The 16,543-nt window shown below is 40.1% G+C and overlaps 1 protein-coding gene across 1 annotated transcript in view; it reads left to right on the top strand.

Annotated features, from left to right (window-relative positions):
• LOC122812862 (sulfotransferase 1C1-like) overlaps window positions 1-16,543 on the top strand; it is a 164,739-nt gene that overhangs the window by 55,170 nt on the left and 93,026 nt on the right. Inside the window, exon 4 of the mRNA XM_044084904.1 lies at window positions 2,565-2,685. Coding sequence (XP_043940839.1) covers window positions 2,565-2,685 — 121 coding nt within the window. The remainder of the gene's footprint in view (window positions 1-2,564; window positions 2,686-16,543) is intronic.

Genomic DNA, 16,543 nt, shown 5'->3' on the forward strand with positions numbered 1-16,543 from the left:
ATACCTCCAAACACTGGACCCTACCCAGTTCGGCTTTGTTAAGGGCAGATCATGCCTCATAAACCTGGTGGACTTCTTTGAAACAGTTACCAAGGCTATAGATGAGGGAAATATGGAACACACAGCTTGCCTAGACTTCCAAAGGCCTTCAACTCCATTCCCCACTCAGGTATTATAGACAAGCTCACCAGCCTGAACATAAACCCTTACATCATGACATGGGTTGCCAACTGGCTCATGGACAGAACCCACAGGAGCTAGGTCTGGCTCTAACCGGTTACAAGTGGCATTCCCCAGGGCTCAGTCCTAGGGCCCCACCTGTTCGTCATATACTTCTCAGCGGTACAGGCAAGCACAGTAGGACTATGGCTGACCAAGTTCGCAGACGGCTGCAAACTAGGGGCTATAACTGACTCTCCGGCTGACACAGACATCCTCCAAAAGGGTCTCACTGAGACAGATACCTGGTGTCAAAACCATGGCCTCAAGCTAAATGCCAAAAAGTGCATAGTCATCCCCTTTGGAAAAATCAAAGTACCCACAAACTACCACATAGGTGGTAGCCCCCTAAATACGGAAGACGTAATAAGGGATCTGGGGACCCAATTAGATAGTAACCTCTCCTTTGATAATCACATTGCCAAAGTGGTTAGTAAATCCTTCTATGTGGCCCACCTAATCACAAAAGAATTTGCATCCAGATCAAAAGAGGTCATTGGGCCCCTCTTAGCATCACTCATCAGACCCATCATAGAGTACAATGCCCCATTTGGGATGTACCTTACAAGACATCTGCAACAACTGGAAAGACCACAGAAGTACCTCACCAAGAGGATCACTGGCCTCAAGCAGATGCCCTATGCAGCTCGACTGAAGTAACTCAGCTGTACTCGGTTGCATACTGCCTACTCAGAGGTAATCTCTGTCTGACATACAAGGCCATGTCCAACCCAGAATTGATGGACATGCTCCACCTAAAGAAAACCACATCCCCTCAAGCCACACGCTCCAGGGATCTAAACCTCACCACAACAATAAATAGGACGTGCTGGAGGGATAGATTGTTGTCCCAGAGACTTCCCATGCTCTGGAACAAGATTCCAATCTGCATTAGGCAGAGCTCCTCGCTAACCCTCTTCAAGAGAAACCTTGACGGGTGGATGGGAAACAGTAAGTTTACCCCAGGGACCACTTCAATGGCTCTGCTGGGCAGAGGCACAGGGAACTAATCTAAGGGGGTGGCGAAAGCCAACACATCCTGGCTAGGCTTATAAATGCCTTCAGGCAGATAGCCTTGTACCTACCTATGAACCTATGAACCTATGAACATGAATACCATTAGAAAATACAACTTGTTAAGTATCAGCCTTCTCACTGTCAGCATTTCCTAAATCATCCTGAATATGCATACATGGCTGCATGTGTGTAGAATGTCAAGACATATCATTCCAACAGGCTAATTGTGTTTTATTCTTCAATTTCATTATTCAGAATAATGGTATTCCCTTAACAAGTCTTTACTTCATGTTTGGGCTAGATGTCAATAAGGGCTATGCTTTGCAGGGAAAAATGTTATGTCTCTAAGTTAATCCAGTCCTTTTGCCTCTAGTAATCTAGGAGTTTCACCTACTTGGAGACAGAACACAGAACCAACCAGACACACACACACACACACACACACACACACACACACACACACACACACACACACACACACACACACGCACGCACGCACGCGCGCGCACACACACACACACACACACACCACATCTAAATTATTTTAGGGGCCATTATTTACATTCTGACTTTGCCTTTCTTTATGGGAATTTCTCCACACATGTGCCTCATTTATCAGGTAGTCCTCAATGAGGATGTGGTTTACTGTGTCAGATGCACTGTTGCCGCAGCACCCCACATTGTCTTTCTTTTTTTTTTCTTTTTTCTTTTATTTTATTTATTTTTTTTGCATGTTTTAGATAAATTAATTACATTTAACTTGGAGAGCAAACAGATTATCTTCCCTCATTCATGTGGTACTAATGTTCTTCTGGTGGGTTGCCCTTCATAATCATAGCTCCATCCATCCATCCACAGCCTCCTTTTCCCATTTTTGCACATGGGGTCAGGGTGTCATTTCAACAGTGACTATCATTTGAAGCCAAGGTTTACACCCTCGGGTGGCTAGCCCTGCCATGGTAGTTCTTTTACATGACACACTCATGCTTATGGCCATTTTACAATGTCTAATTCATATTATGCATGTCTAAGGCATGTGGGAGGAAAACAGAGCACCTAGAGGAAACCCACGCAAACTCAGGGAGGACATGCAGACTCCACACAGAAGGTACCTCGGCTGACAATTGAACCAGGGATCCTCTAGGCTGTGAATGCTATCTGCTGAGCCACTGTGCCGAATAGCTCCCATTCCCTATATTCTAGTGGGATGTGAAGCATTCTTGCTGTGGATGAAACTGGTAATGATTTCTTGATGGTTCTAACTCTGGTCTGAATGTTCAAAATGTTATCACTAATTTATGTCTTTCTTTTTCCTTTCCTTATACCAGGTTATCTATGTTGCCAGAAATGCAAAAGACAATGCTGTGTCATATTACTTCTTTGAAAAAATGACAAAGGCTCCACCAAGGTCATGGGAGGAGTTCCTAACAACGTTCATGCAAGGAAATGGTATAGTATAAAGATTTAAATGCCTAATGTTATTCAGTACTAAGGAGATGAAGGGTCACTGTGGTCCTATTGATACTGTCTGAATAATTAAATAGCCAGTTTTAGCTATTTTGTACTAAGTATTTTAAAGGACTCTGACACAATCTTGCTTTGTGCCTTAAGTGGGCAGTTGTTGCCTCATAGCAAGAGGTTTTCCTGTTCGATTCTTGGCTGGAGTGCCTTCTGTATGGAGTCTGCATGTCCTCCCCGCAGTCGAGTGGCATTCGAAAGACATGCGTGAATGGGCATGCCTTCGCGGAAGGTTGGACGTCAGGCTGGCAACTCGGAACCATAAAAATCTACTGCCAATCATTAGCGGACCAGAGTTCCGCTGTGGCAATCCCTAACTGGGAAAAGCCAAAAAGACAAACAAAGACAAACAAACAAAAGTACAAAACCCAATCTTACCAATTCTCTTCGAGTTTGCAATTTAAAGAAAATGCAAATTCTAAAACTTACTATAACCCTGCTATTAACTCCTGTGGAGCATGGGAATACTTCCACAAACCGCAACCGTGGATATGCATGTAATCCCCCACCGTCTCATGTTAAGTTCCACAACTGAGAATTACACTTATGGTATTTGAATTTAGCCAGGCAGCCAAGAGTTTTGGGGTAGACTGTCACACACTCCTGCTTCTTGAAGATTCAAATATCCAGCTTTAATGTGCGCAGGATTTTAAAATTAAGATGTCATGCAATGGATGCTATCTGAAGATTTGAATGATCAGCTTTATTAAGTGCTGAGGTTTTTAAAGGTACTGACATCCTTTTGGTAGTCTAAATATTTAAAAGGACACTGTTACTTAGTACATAGGGAGTTACGTTTTATTAAGTTTTATTTAAGCATATATACATTAGTAAATTGAAAAACAAGCAGCATACAGGAAGTAGGAACTTAAAATATAAGGAAATCCACTGAAGAACCTATAGTTGGAATGTCTGATCATCCATATTGTAACTTTACAACAATTAGTACAAAGTATGGCAAAGATCACTGACACAATAGTGGTGATGGCTGAGAAATTTCACCCATTTAGTACTATGCATTTAAAGGGATATTGTGATATGGCTGCTACTGCTAAAGATTTCATTTTCACCTTTACCTGGTCAGTGCTAAGGATTTAAGGGGTGGCTTTAGTAGTATTGACACTGGCTGATGATTTAAATGGAGAGTTTTACAGAATTGGTACTAAAAGCTGAAAGGGGTACTTTCTCACTCATTGTACTACCTACAGGTTTAAATGGCAGTTTGACAGACTTATTACTAAATGTTTCAAACAGTTTGCTGTGGATAGCATTGACTAAGATTTCTGTGGGTAATTGCCTGCTTAGTACTATGGATTTAATGTGATGTTCTGAAGGTATGCATACTGGATGAAGATTTAAGTGAACAGCTTTACATACTTAGGCCATGATTCATAGATGGCTAGCACATTTTGTAAATTAGCAAAGGTAATAAAAAAAAGGTGGGTATATGTGATTCTAAGACTATGGTGCGGTCACGCATAGGGCAAACTAGAGCAGTATGCAGATAATGTGAATGAGTGTATAATAGCATGATAATGAAGAACTCCATGCAAACTAGCCAAAGAGAATATGAAAAACCCAACATCCAACATGACAGACCAATTCATAAACATAAATACACCATGTAGCCATGCATACTTATTTTTTATACAAAAATGCATGATGTATGTGAGAAGAGTGCTGCTTGAATTATCAGCAGCATGTATTTCTCAGCTTCTATCAGAGTCAGTGCCTGCCATGTTGTGCATTGTTGCCATTCCTACTAATGGTGGAGGTACAGACAGCATCGATCATAACACCAGCCCACAGACAGACTGTGGACCATCATGTGGTCATAGAGACTGTAAGGGACCATGATGAGCTGTGTCATGCACCCATTCCTGCAGCTATCAAGGTATGTGTAGCTTTAAAGCCATATTAGCTACATGGCTCTCTCAATGACCTACTGGAGTCACATTAGGAATATGAATATTGCAGGTCTCAGAAATCCTGAACAAGTTCCTTGACATTATACTGCATTTGGATGAGGATATCTGGTTCCCCAGACTGCAGAAGACAGAGCCAGTTCATGTAGGCATTTTACAACATAGGTCATTTCCATGAAGCACTGGGAACCACAGATTGCACATAGGTTGCCATCAAGGCACCATCAGATCCAGATATAGTATCTGCAGGAATGGTTATGCCATGCATCCCCCCTTCAGTTCCACTTGTGGGTAACAAATCAATAGGAAGGACTGTCATTCTGTTAATTGTCATGCTGTCTATTAAGCACTGGACATTATTTATAAGTGTCTATGCACCACCCACTCAGTTCCCATAATTCACACATATGGTTTACATCTGACTCACCAAAGGTTCTTGAGGAAGTTCCTACAGAGTCTTTTGTTTGGCAAGTGAACATGCATGCTATAGAGACATCTCTACACCCACAGGTACCTCCCATGTTAGCAGATGGCCAAATATAATGCATTGCTTACTGTGTGTTACAAGGGATATCAGATATGCCCTACAGCCTTGATTGATGATTTCCAGCTACAACCCTCAGACCATGTAGTAAACAACCTATATTGCAGTGCATGTGGTAATGCATAATAAAAGGCATGGATGTTCAGCTTATTGATGGAATGTTTCCATTGCCCAGACATGGGCATTGAGCAAACATGTGGAATGGCAAGTTAACATTGTGGTAGATCCTTCCAGAAGCAGTGCAGGAAAAAGTGGGAGATAGAGAAGACAGATTAGACAAAAACGGAATATTAGTTGGCCAAGAACAAGGCTCCAGAGGCATTGTACCAGCTTCTAGAACATGTGTTAGCAAATGGCACAAAGAAATTCTATCAGGTTGCAAGGCAAAAATACAAAGATAAAGAAGACAGACATTGGACATCATTTTAAGGGTTACCGACAACAATCTGCTCACCAGTCCACAGGACATCAAAAGCAGATGGAAGGAACAATTCCACCAGCTTCTGAATGGAAAAAAGAAAACATAGAAGTTGTACTGCCCCCACACAGTGTACAATGAAAGAGGGGAAAAAAATGAGCCTGCCCTAGATGAAGTAAAAACAACACTAAGGAAAATGAAGTCAGGGAAAGCAGCAGGCTCAGATGGAACCACTTCAGATATGATGGATATGTTCAAGACCATGGGTAAGTTAGGGGAGAAGTGGCAAATTTACAGCAGTATGGAGAGAAAGACATATTCCACATAACTGGAGAATAAATAATCCAGTACCTGTGTACAAGAACAAAAGGGGCATTCGCAACTATGGGCAGTACAGAGGTATCAAGGTCCTGTTATGCCACCTGAAAATGCTTGAGAGGGTGATTGACAAACAAATATGCAGATTAGTAGAAAGTATGATGTGTGATGAGCAGTTCAGATTTAGATTGGAATGTACCACAGTCAACCCAATGTTTACAGTCACAGACATGGTGAAGAAGAAGTTGGAGATGAAGAAAGAGATGGTGACTGATAAACAAATATGTATAGCAGTAGAAAGTCCAATGGGTGATGGGCAGTTCAGATTTTGATCTGGATGGAGCACAATTGACACAATATTTGCAGTGAAAGAGATGGTGGAGAAGAAGCTGGAGATGAAAAAAGGAACAAACTGATCATTCCTAGATGTGAAGAAAACATAGGACAATGTCCCAAGAGAGCTGATTAGGACAGTTCTGTAATGGTTCAAAATCTAAGAAAAATTGGTAAAATAAGTGTAAGTTACATACAAATGGTGTTTGGACTCACAGAGGGCTCTCCTGAGGGACTGGGGATGTACCTACCTGTGATGGACTGATTATATTAGCAAACAGGTTAGAAGAGGCAGATCAACAAATTGCTATATGCAGGCAATGTGCTATTACAGGCAAACTCTGAAAAGGATCATCAGCAAATGATAGGAGGATGGTATGTAAAACTGAAGACAAAGGTGAGGAAACAGTACAGACAAAAACACTTGTCATGGTACCAGGTGGGAAAAATCAGAAGAAGCTGAAAATTGAGATACAATGGAAAACAGTGGAAAGTTTAATAGTTTCAAGTATCTGGGAGGGGTGGTTGAGGAGAAAAGAAGTCTAAATGAGGAATTGGGTCTTTGTCTAGCAAGTCCCAATGATCTATTGCATGAAATCCCAAAGCCGTAGCTGGCCAACCTACTCTGTGGTTCACAAATTCTCATATCATCTCTGCCACTTTACCTGATGACAAGCTGGACCAAGAAAGCCGCTGCATGATGGGAGACCAACAAATGATGGCCCTGGGACAAACAGTCTGAGCCAAAATATAACATTTTAAACATTTCAAACAGAAGATGTCATTTAGGCAAAAGTGCAATCTCCTTACCTCATAAATGGAGCAATATAAAATGCAGAACCCCAATCTGATGAATCAACTCTTGAAACAAATAATGAACCTGGGCAGCCCTTGCAGATCACTTTGACTGAGGATGGATCTAAACCTAAATTGAGACCATATGGCTGAACTGGTGTTCTCTTAGCTGTTAGCCAAATGTAGGAATGACCAAATACCACCACATGTACTACACCTGAAAAAGAAACAGTCATTAACGTCCAAGAACACCTAGCACACATATTTTAAAAAGTCATTAGAAGACCAACACCCAATCCTCTTCATGACTATAATTGACTGACCATCCCCAGCCAGGTCAGTAGCTCTACCAATACAGAAAGAGTGTGGAGATATACGTAGGGTAGGCAAATTGTAAACTTCTTTATGAATTACAGTCAAAACCTGCTGGGAGTAATAAATGTGAATTAAGGGCCTGCAGATGAAGTAATCATTTTATTCTGGTTCTCTTGGAAAACTAACTCCAAATGTGAATTAAGGGACTGCAGATGAAGTAAAGTCTTGCCTCAGTTGACTAGACACAGTAATGAAGAGGGGCACATAACCAGTTTATATAAATGACCCTGGTACCTGCTGATCCATCTTCGATCTATGAAGACAAATGGAATTGCCAACAAGAATGACATCTCTTCAATTAAAATGAAGCAAAGACTCACCTCCTCTAAATATCCTCAATATATCCAAGTAACTAATGTACCATAAAGGCCATAGGTGGAATAGTTAGGAATAGACTTGTAAATGCTATCAATAATGACCAGTAACAATCTTCTGTTGATGGACCAACAGTGGTCTACCACAAGCTCCATTGTCTTATTGCAAACTAAAATCAATCTTGGGTAAAATCAGTCAAACCTGATATATTTGCCCAAAAATTAAGTGCTGCCAGATGACATTGAAGATTCTTAACTGCTAAGAGACTAGACTCAATCTTGAAGGTATCCTTTCTAAAAACTGCTGACAATATGCATCATAAGCCCTTTTTGTACTGGCTGTCCAAGGCTGTGAATTAGCCAGGCAGATACTCTCCATGCATCACCCAGATAATGTCCAGAAGTGTCACTAGGATTTCTTGCTCTTATGGAGATAGCTGTCAGAATCCAGCAACCTGTAAGCTAGAGAGGCAATCAGATAAAATGCTTGCTTTACCTGGGATATGCAAGACTCTAAATAACAAGTTTATCCTCAAACTCTGCAAAATGAGCTGTCTTAACAATGACTGAACCTTCTTAGACTTTGATGTTCTTTTGGTCAAAACCCAGATTACTGACAAATTGTCACAATGAAAAAATACCTTGTTATGTCTAAGTAAATCACCCCAAACAACATTTGCTGTCCAAATGGGCATACGCTCAATGAATGTAATGTCTTTTTGTGCCAAGAGGAAGGTCACAGGGAAGAAAAACAGCTCTGGAAATAAGCTCCCATGCCAGAAAACCCAGCAGCATCAGTAAACAATTGCAGCTCAACTGAACAAACCTAGTCCCTTTGACAATACAATTATGGAGAAGCAAAAAGAACCTCCAAGTATGAAAATCTTCCATGACTCTTTAAAACACTCTCACCCAGTGATGCTTGAGCCTACCACCTTTTAAAAGATTAGCCAACCCTCAAATGAACGGCCTGACTGGGGATATTGCTCAGCATGCAGAGCTAAATAATCCCAAAAGTTCCATGCCTTGCCAGATTCTGACTTTCTTATCACTCTGAATTTGATCAATACATGCTCTCAAGTTTTTAATTTTCCCAGGGGCAATTCTCAAAGTAGAAGTGGATACATTGATCACTAAGTCTGAAAACCCTAAAGATTTCTTGGGCCTCCAAGTTTCCCATTCAATAATGGGACCCATCTTCCACACATAACTGTGTGAATACACAAATCACCTCAGTAACCTTATGAAACCCCCTTCAACAGCAAACAAAAATTCATCCAAATAATGAATGACTAGTTGATCTGGTGCCCTTTGCTGTCAAGCCCAGTGAAGGGCTGAACTTTCTAGAACATGGAACGAGCTATCAAGCACCCCATGGGCATTGCTGTATTTCTGAAAAACTCCCCATTGATGCACATGCCTAAAAACTGCCAATCTTTTACCTGAATAGGAGGAGGCCTAAAAGCTAATATAACGTGCCTTTGCAAGCCATGGGTTGTAATTCTAATAATGTTGTTGGCATCCACCAAGGTTGAATACATAACCTGGGCATCTGACCTGTTGATGCTATCACTGACCAAAAACACAGCCTGGAAAGACTAGTGGTGAATAACTCAGTAATGTTTCAGTGTACTCTATGGAATCAACCAAAGGTGCAAAACCTGAGGGAAAGAAAAGGGACCTAAAATAATAATAATAATAATAATAATAATAATAATAATAATCTTCTTCTTCTTCTTCTGCTTCTTCTGCTTCTGCTTCTTCTTCTGCTTCTTCTTCTCAGTTTAAGCCTCCCAAAGAACAACACCACAGAACTCACAATGTTTATATTCGGCTTTCAATGCCCCTCTATACTAATTTCTCTCTCTTTTTTTCTTCCTAACCTCTGTTTGAAAAAAAAGGAATGGAGAAGACTGCAGAAGGGAGAGGAAAAAACAGTGAGCACAGACAGAAACACAAAAAAAGGAAAGAAAATCCAACAACTAAAACAATTAAGACAGCCTGTCCTAGAGGAGAGAAATAAACAAAACAAAATAAAACAAAGCAAAACTTAGGACAAAAGAAATCCCTAACTCCCAATTGTAGCCCAACAGAACCACAAAACAATAAAGAGGAAAACACTAACAGAACCAAAAGGAAAAAAAGTTAAACCTTGTACATAACCTGGGTCAGCAACAGCAAAGCTGAGGAAAAGATGCAGCAAATTGCCAGTGGAATAATTTCAGCTAAATAAAATAAAGAAGCAACCTTACCTCCAACTCTCTCTGTATTCCAGTCTATTTTTTTTTTTTGGAAATCACACGGAAATGCATCAATCATTCTCTTGACAGAGTTTTAATATCTTGGACAAGCTCCCCCTCATGTTCTAGAATTACTTCACACAAAAAACTCTGCAAGGTAAGTGGTTTTGCACCAAGCCCCTCAGGAAAGAATGCCATTCTGAAGAAGGCAACCATGGTACTGGCTCGGTCCTGAGGTGACACTGGAAAATAGATGCACGGATCCACATCAAACAGTACAAATAGTGAACAGCAACTTCCACGAAAATAAATTCACTGAATGGCCATAGTCAGCCAACATCAAGAACACAACCAACTAAGTTAGGGGGCTTCATCCCCCACACCCCCAGTACACCTCCACTTAACTATATATACCAACTCCGAGATCACATTACAGTGGGGAATGGGGCAAATTTAATAGGTTTGTCTTCACTTACGTCATACGTCAGTGTTAATTCCTGGTTGTTGCCCAACTATGGTCATTCAATGGATTTGCTTTCACGGAAGTTGTTTTCTATTTGTACTGTTCGATGTTAACTCTTCGGTATTTAGCTGTTTGCAGTTTATGATCTACATGTGCCAAGAGAATGTCAATGAAATGTTGCATTATCCTCAAGGCAGAAGCCTGTGAGATACCTGTGTCCCCATTTTGTCTTTGGAAGGTTCCCGTGGCACATATAGTGAGGGCTATACAAAGCCTGCACTATGTCCCTGTTCACTCTTAACCTGTCCAAGATTTCTTAATCAGCAAAGTTCAGATAAGTCTGTCAGCCAATACCTATCTTCACCTTCTCAGCCTGTCAGCACAAAGGCTGCATCTGGTTTAGGTGAGACTGAGACAAGAACCTCAGAACAGGTGATAGCTGAGCTGGCAGTGAATGCAAGCATCTTCACAGATTGTAACTTTTTACAAGCCTTGGTCACATGTACAGATGCCCATCAAAAAAGTAACTATGGATTGTACAAAGCGGGAAGAATTTTGAATTTGCATAAGATAGTTGCAGATTATTCACATTTTCTTCATTGACATCTCATTATTACATTATTTGGATACTACTTTCTGAGACTGGTTCAAACACCTGCACCAAGTGCAGCAGATGTCTCTGAATCACATCTTAGCTATGCTCAGACGCATCCAGCAAACATTCTTGCTAGTCCTAGGACAACTACGATTAATGACCTAAACTGTAATTTATGTACATTTTTTGCTTATATGTCATTTTACATAGTAACAATAAGACATTTATGTGAGGATCTGTGGCTTTATGAGCAATATAGTTAAGGTCTTCAACTCGCAGGCAAAAGTACAGGGTTTGATTCTGGCCTCAGCCTATTTGGCCAGGCTTACAATGGCCCTTCAGGGCAGTTAGCCTAGTATTCCCCTATGAACCTGTGCTGTTCTGCACTCAGTTTACTTACTTTAAATTTTCATTTGTTTTACATATTCACTGTTTAGGATGGAATTGGTATTGCAACTGTCTGGACACATAATAAGGAATTAAGCTGGAAGATGCCTAATTCTGGGTATTGATTATGGTTTTAAAATAGTGGTGCTAATGTAGGTACAGAATAAGGACTTTAAGAGAAAGTACAGCTATTTGGATAATGAAGAAGAAAATAGACTGGATATATATCATCACCTGGGTGTTACATAAAAATGTAAAGAGGCAATGTCAGTCTCTTTGCACTAGGTAAAGATACTCTGCTAGTCTCTGGACACTATTTAACGTATTGAAAGGGCAATGTCACTTGTTGGTACTAAACAGGGGTCTAGAGTGCTCAGGCATTCTCCCAATTTAAGTATTTAAAGACTGCTGTCCTTTTTCCAGATGTAGTTTGAGCCTTAAATAATAGCTGTTACTTTATTCACTTGGGAGCTATTTAAAGTAACTTACTAGTCATGGGGAATCATATATGGATTGAAGAAAATAATGTGATATCATAGTTTCTGCCTACAGTATAAAGTGTGGAATCATACCTCACTCACATCCTGGCACTTTGCATGGATTTACATAATGTTGCATTTGTTCTAGATATTAATATATTAGATATATACAGATATTCCCTATTAACTCTTTTTCCTCCTTGTATTTGCTCTAACAAACTGTATTCATACTGTACTCCTTAGTGTAATATTCTCTAAACCTTTTAATTATTATTTGCCGTATGCTATATACTGTTGTTCTCAAATTTTGGAAATTGTACTTGTTAACTATTATTTTACCTATGCATTGTACTGCTGTGCACACATTTTTGACTTGTACTATATTACTGTGACCCTACTTTAATACCTTGTAAATATCATAATTACTTAATAATGAATACATAAATCACTAAATCAATCAATAAATAAATAAAATAAATAAATATCTGATTTGAAAAGATTAGATTGATCTAAACATTTCAACCAGATTTGAAACGGATGTGTTGTTGGCTAATAAGCTTATATTTAAACTGTATACAACTTTGCCACCCAGATTTAAAAGGAAGTGCTACTCTGAGCATTATTCTTACACCAGAAGTTGGGTGGAAGCAACTCTACACAAAGAGCTCAGATTTAAAGGGGATGCGATAGCCCTACATCACAGAGGCTGCTCTTCTAAGTTTTTATAATCATAGGAGAAAGGGAAATCATTGTAAGAGGGTCTCTACATCAGAAAGAATACCAGACAAAACAATGTTCGATAATTACTTCTCACTAGGTCTGTCAAAGTCAACAAGGCAGAAGCGAGATTCTGCTGGTTAGCAGTAATCGTGCTACACTGAGGTTCATATTAGTTACAGCAAAGAAAGCCCAAGGGACAAATATAATCATGTAGGACAATTGAAAGGTAAACTGCAAGAAGCAGGGAGTTGGCACAAGGAAGGAATTTGAACAGTAAGGAAAAGTAGAGGTGGCAAATTACCTGGGAATAAAGAGGATGTGGCAAACAACTTGGGGATAAAGTGGAGGAACAAACAAGCTGTGGATAAGAGTCAGAGATAGTATTCTGAAATGTGTGCATATGTTTAAAAAGTCAAAGCTAGAAACAAAATCAGCTGAATAGGAAAATTATGCCAGCATACATGAATAAGGAAAGATATTCAAATTCTGCAAACTAGAAAACAGGGAAGAAGAGAAATAGACCTATATAACTATAAAGATGGAAGTGATTAAAGAGGTGAGGAAGACCAAGAATGGACTGGAGATGTCATCCATGTGGCATAGACAAATGAAGCCCTGACTTCAGCCCAGATGGCCTGTGTTCAGTTAGTGGCATGGGCATCTATGGAGAATAGGAAGGGGAGGTCAAGCTTGAGTGGGCAACACCTGCTTGCTTATCCTTTTGCAGGGAAAGAGGCTGCTGGGCTATTGACATTGATGACACCCAGTGGTGGCTGAATGGATTGCTCACCTACAACGGCCATGGTGATGAGATATTTTGTGGCAGCATGCACATAAACATACACACAGACATGGACACACACACACACACACACACACACACACACACACACACACACACACACACACACACACACACACAGTCACACACACACACACCATCCCCTGACCTAGCAGCTATGGCAAGTTGGCAGGCAACCTATGCTACTGTAATGGATGAGTAAGCTGGATCACTCTCTACCAGCTTGCTGTTGCTACTGGGAGAATGGATGAGCCAAAAGGGCTTCCTGGTTTATCTGATTAACTCCCTCCAGTCCAGAATAAATAGACTGTCTGAGTGCAGGTAGTGGAACTACATTTGATGAATGAACATTTGCTGATTTGCGTTTGATTATTAGCAGTTCTATGTTTAGTCCATTTGATGATTAACCATAGATCTGGGAGTATGGATGGGCTAATACAAAGGTAGATGGTGATAAAAGAATGAGTCAGCCTACAGAAGAATAATATGCAATATCTATGGGATACCAGTCAGAAAAAAATGAAAGTATTCCGTCAAAACTAAAACCATTCATAGAAACTTTAATTTAGCAATGGATAATAAGGAAGCACTGGATAACTAAAAAAAAATTCATTTTGTCCCTTATTCAGGGGAGGAGGTATAACATATGTAGTTTACTGGCCATTTAACCTAACAGATGTAGGAAAGGCCATGGAGACTTAAAGGTTTGAAATCTTTCTTAAAACAGTCAGCTACAAAACCCAAACCAGCATGGTTCACTGCCAAAAAGAGATGACAATCATATGTCTTGCATAATGCATATACGAATGCATAACAGCAGATTTGGCAATGCTGAAGAATGAGGTCTATCTAGACATCAGTAAGGCCTATGACTCAGCATTACATCAACACTATTGAGGAAGTTGCAGCATGGGAAAGAAACTTTTAAAATGTGTGCAAAACAAGTGCAAGGAAGTACTAGGAGAGGGTCTTCGATGAGGAGAAAGACCAGTGGAGTCCTCTATGGCACAGTGCTACAGTGCTGGATTCCCTTATTATTCAGAATAGTTTTCTCTGATGTGTTGACAAAAATGAATGACTGAACTTATTTGCAGATAATGCAAAACCTAAGCCGACAAATGTAGTTGGCAGAAAAAGCCTGAAAGAGACCTGGATGATCTCTGAAAGTGGACAGAGAAATGGCATTTGAGACAGTGCAGATACGTGTAAGGTTCTGCAAGTTGGACACAACAATCCATAGATCACAGACATGTTATGGAATGTTAAATTGGAGAATATAGTAGCTGAAAAGGAGCCAGGAATAAACGTCATGGCAGCCTTACACCATCTGGCACAAGTAGTAAGGACAGCCGGGACAGCCAACAAAGTGACAGGCTATATTCTGTTCAGGTTAGACTCAAAGGACAGAGATATTTTATTAGTTTTGTATGGCACAGTGGTAAGGCTTACTGTACATGTCCTTGATGACAGCTGATTATGTTGTAGCATCATGAACACAACTGCACAAATGTGCTTTAAACAATAACTTATATAGTTTTATCTGCACCATTCATAAGAGAAGCTGTGATGAAGCCATATCTAAAATATTTTGTGAAGTTCTGGAGGCAAAACAGCTTGACAGCCCTACTGTTTATCGCTAGCCATTGCTGAAAGATCAGTGGTGTCTTGTCATGAAATTTAAACTTGGAGACGTGTAAGTAGGTAAATGTTGCATTTTCTGCACGTTTTCCTTCTCAGAGTTGGTAATATATATTTTGGAGTTGTGGAGGTTTGCCTTCGTATTAGGAGGCAGGAGGCTTGTCTTTCCCCCATCAAAAAGAAATATTTTTGTCCATCATACTTGTCAGTGTAATTTTTAGCCTCCCAAGGTTTTAGATGTTTTAGTTTTAAATAAATGTGTGCAAATTAAGTGAAGCGCAATTATCTATAGTAGATGCAAAAAACTAGAAAAAATCCAGATGAAGGCCAGATTTTTTTTACGAAGATGTTTGTTTGTGTCTTTCGGCTTTTCCCGGTTAGGGGTCACCACAGCGGAACTCCAGTCCGCTAATGATTGGCAGTAGATTTTTACGTGCTGTCTTGCCGGGCCTAATGCACAACCTTCAATGAAGGAACGCCCATTCACCCATGTCACACACAGAAGATGCTCTATCTGAGAATCGAACGGGCAACGTCTAACTGTGAGTCGACAACGCTACCGCAGCACCATGCAAAATGTATAGTAACTGAAATCACTGAACTTATATTCTTGATTTTCTAGGAGAGAAAAGGGGGGGTTTGATAAGAGTGAACAAGATATTTCAGAGTAAATGTGAAAGAGTGGAACCAAGCTACAAGTCAAGGGAGGGAGGAAGGAATGAAGGAAGGGAGAAAGGGACCATCAAATGCAATCAGACGGCTCTTACCTTAACCTGGGACTGAAAATATTTTTTTCAAACAGAGCTTTGGTCTATATAGATTGCCAGAGTGGGTAATGGGTTGTTAATCTGAAGGGAACTTCAAAACTACATGAGGCAGCTGGAAAGCAGTTGGACAACCTCAGGTGGGAGGAGGAAGCTATACATCAGGTACACCCAAATGCATAGACTAGGTAGACACAATGTCTTCTTCTACTATCACTTGTAATATTATATAAGGTAATATCAAAGATGCTGGTCAGCCTAGATCAGTTAGCATCCTGGGCACAAAAGAGATAGCCCCCTCCCATTGAAGCTTTTGGGGATGGCAATAAATTGGTAAATGTAGAGCTATAAATACACCTACAGTGAGACATGAGTGTAAAAGCACATATACTTTGCATGCTGAGACTGTTACATGAAGGGCATTGAGAAGGGGCGAATAGGAGTTAGCAAATAAAATGAAAAAGTCTCAGTGCTATAATGTAATTGACTTAGTATTCTATTTGCATTTTGCTTCTCAGAGGGAACAAATAAGGAGCCAAGTGATGGACAGTTCTTTAAACTTGAAGTAAGCAGGTGGGGAAATCCAAAAATAATTTCAAAAATAATTCAGAATTAACATTGTTTAACTGAAGTATAATGTTAGACATTAACATTATGTTGAAATGAAGGAGATTATAAC

This window comes from Protopterus annectens, chromosome 10.part0 (genome assembly GCF_019279795.1).
Source record: "Protopterus annectens isolate FY-2018-M chromosome 10.part0, PAN1.0, whole genome shotgun sequence".
In the NCBI taxonomy this organism is placed as follows: Eukaryota; Metazoa; Chordata; order Ceratodontiformes; family Protopteridae; genus Protopterus; species Protopterus annectens.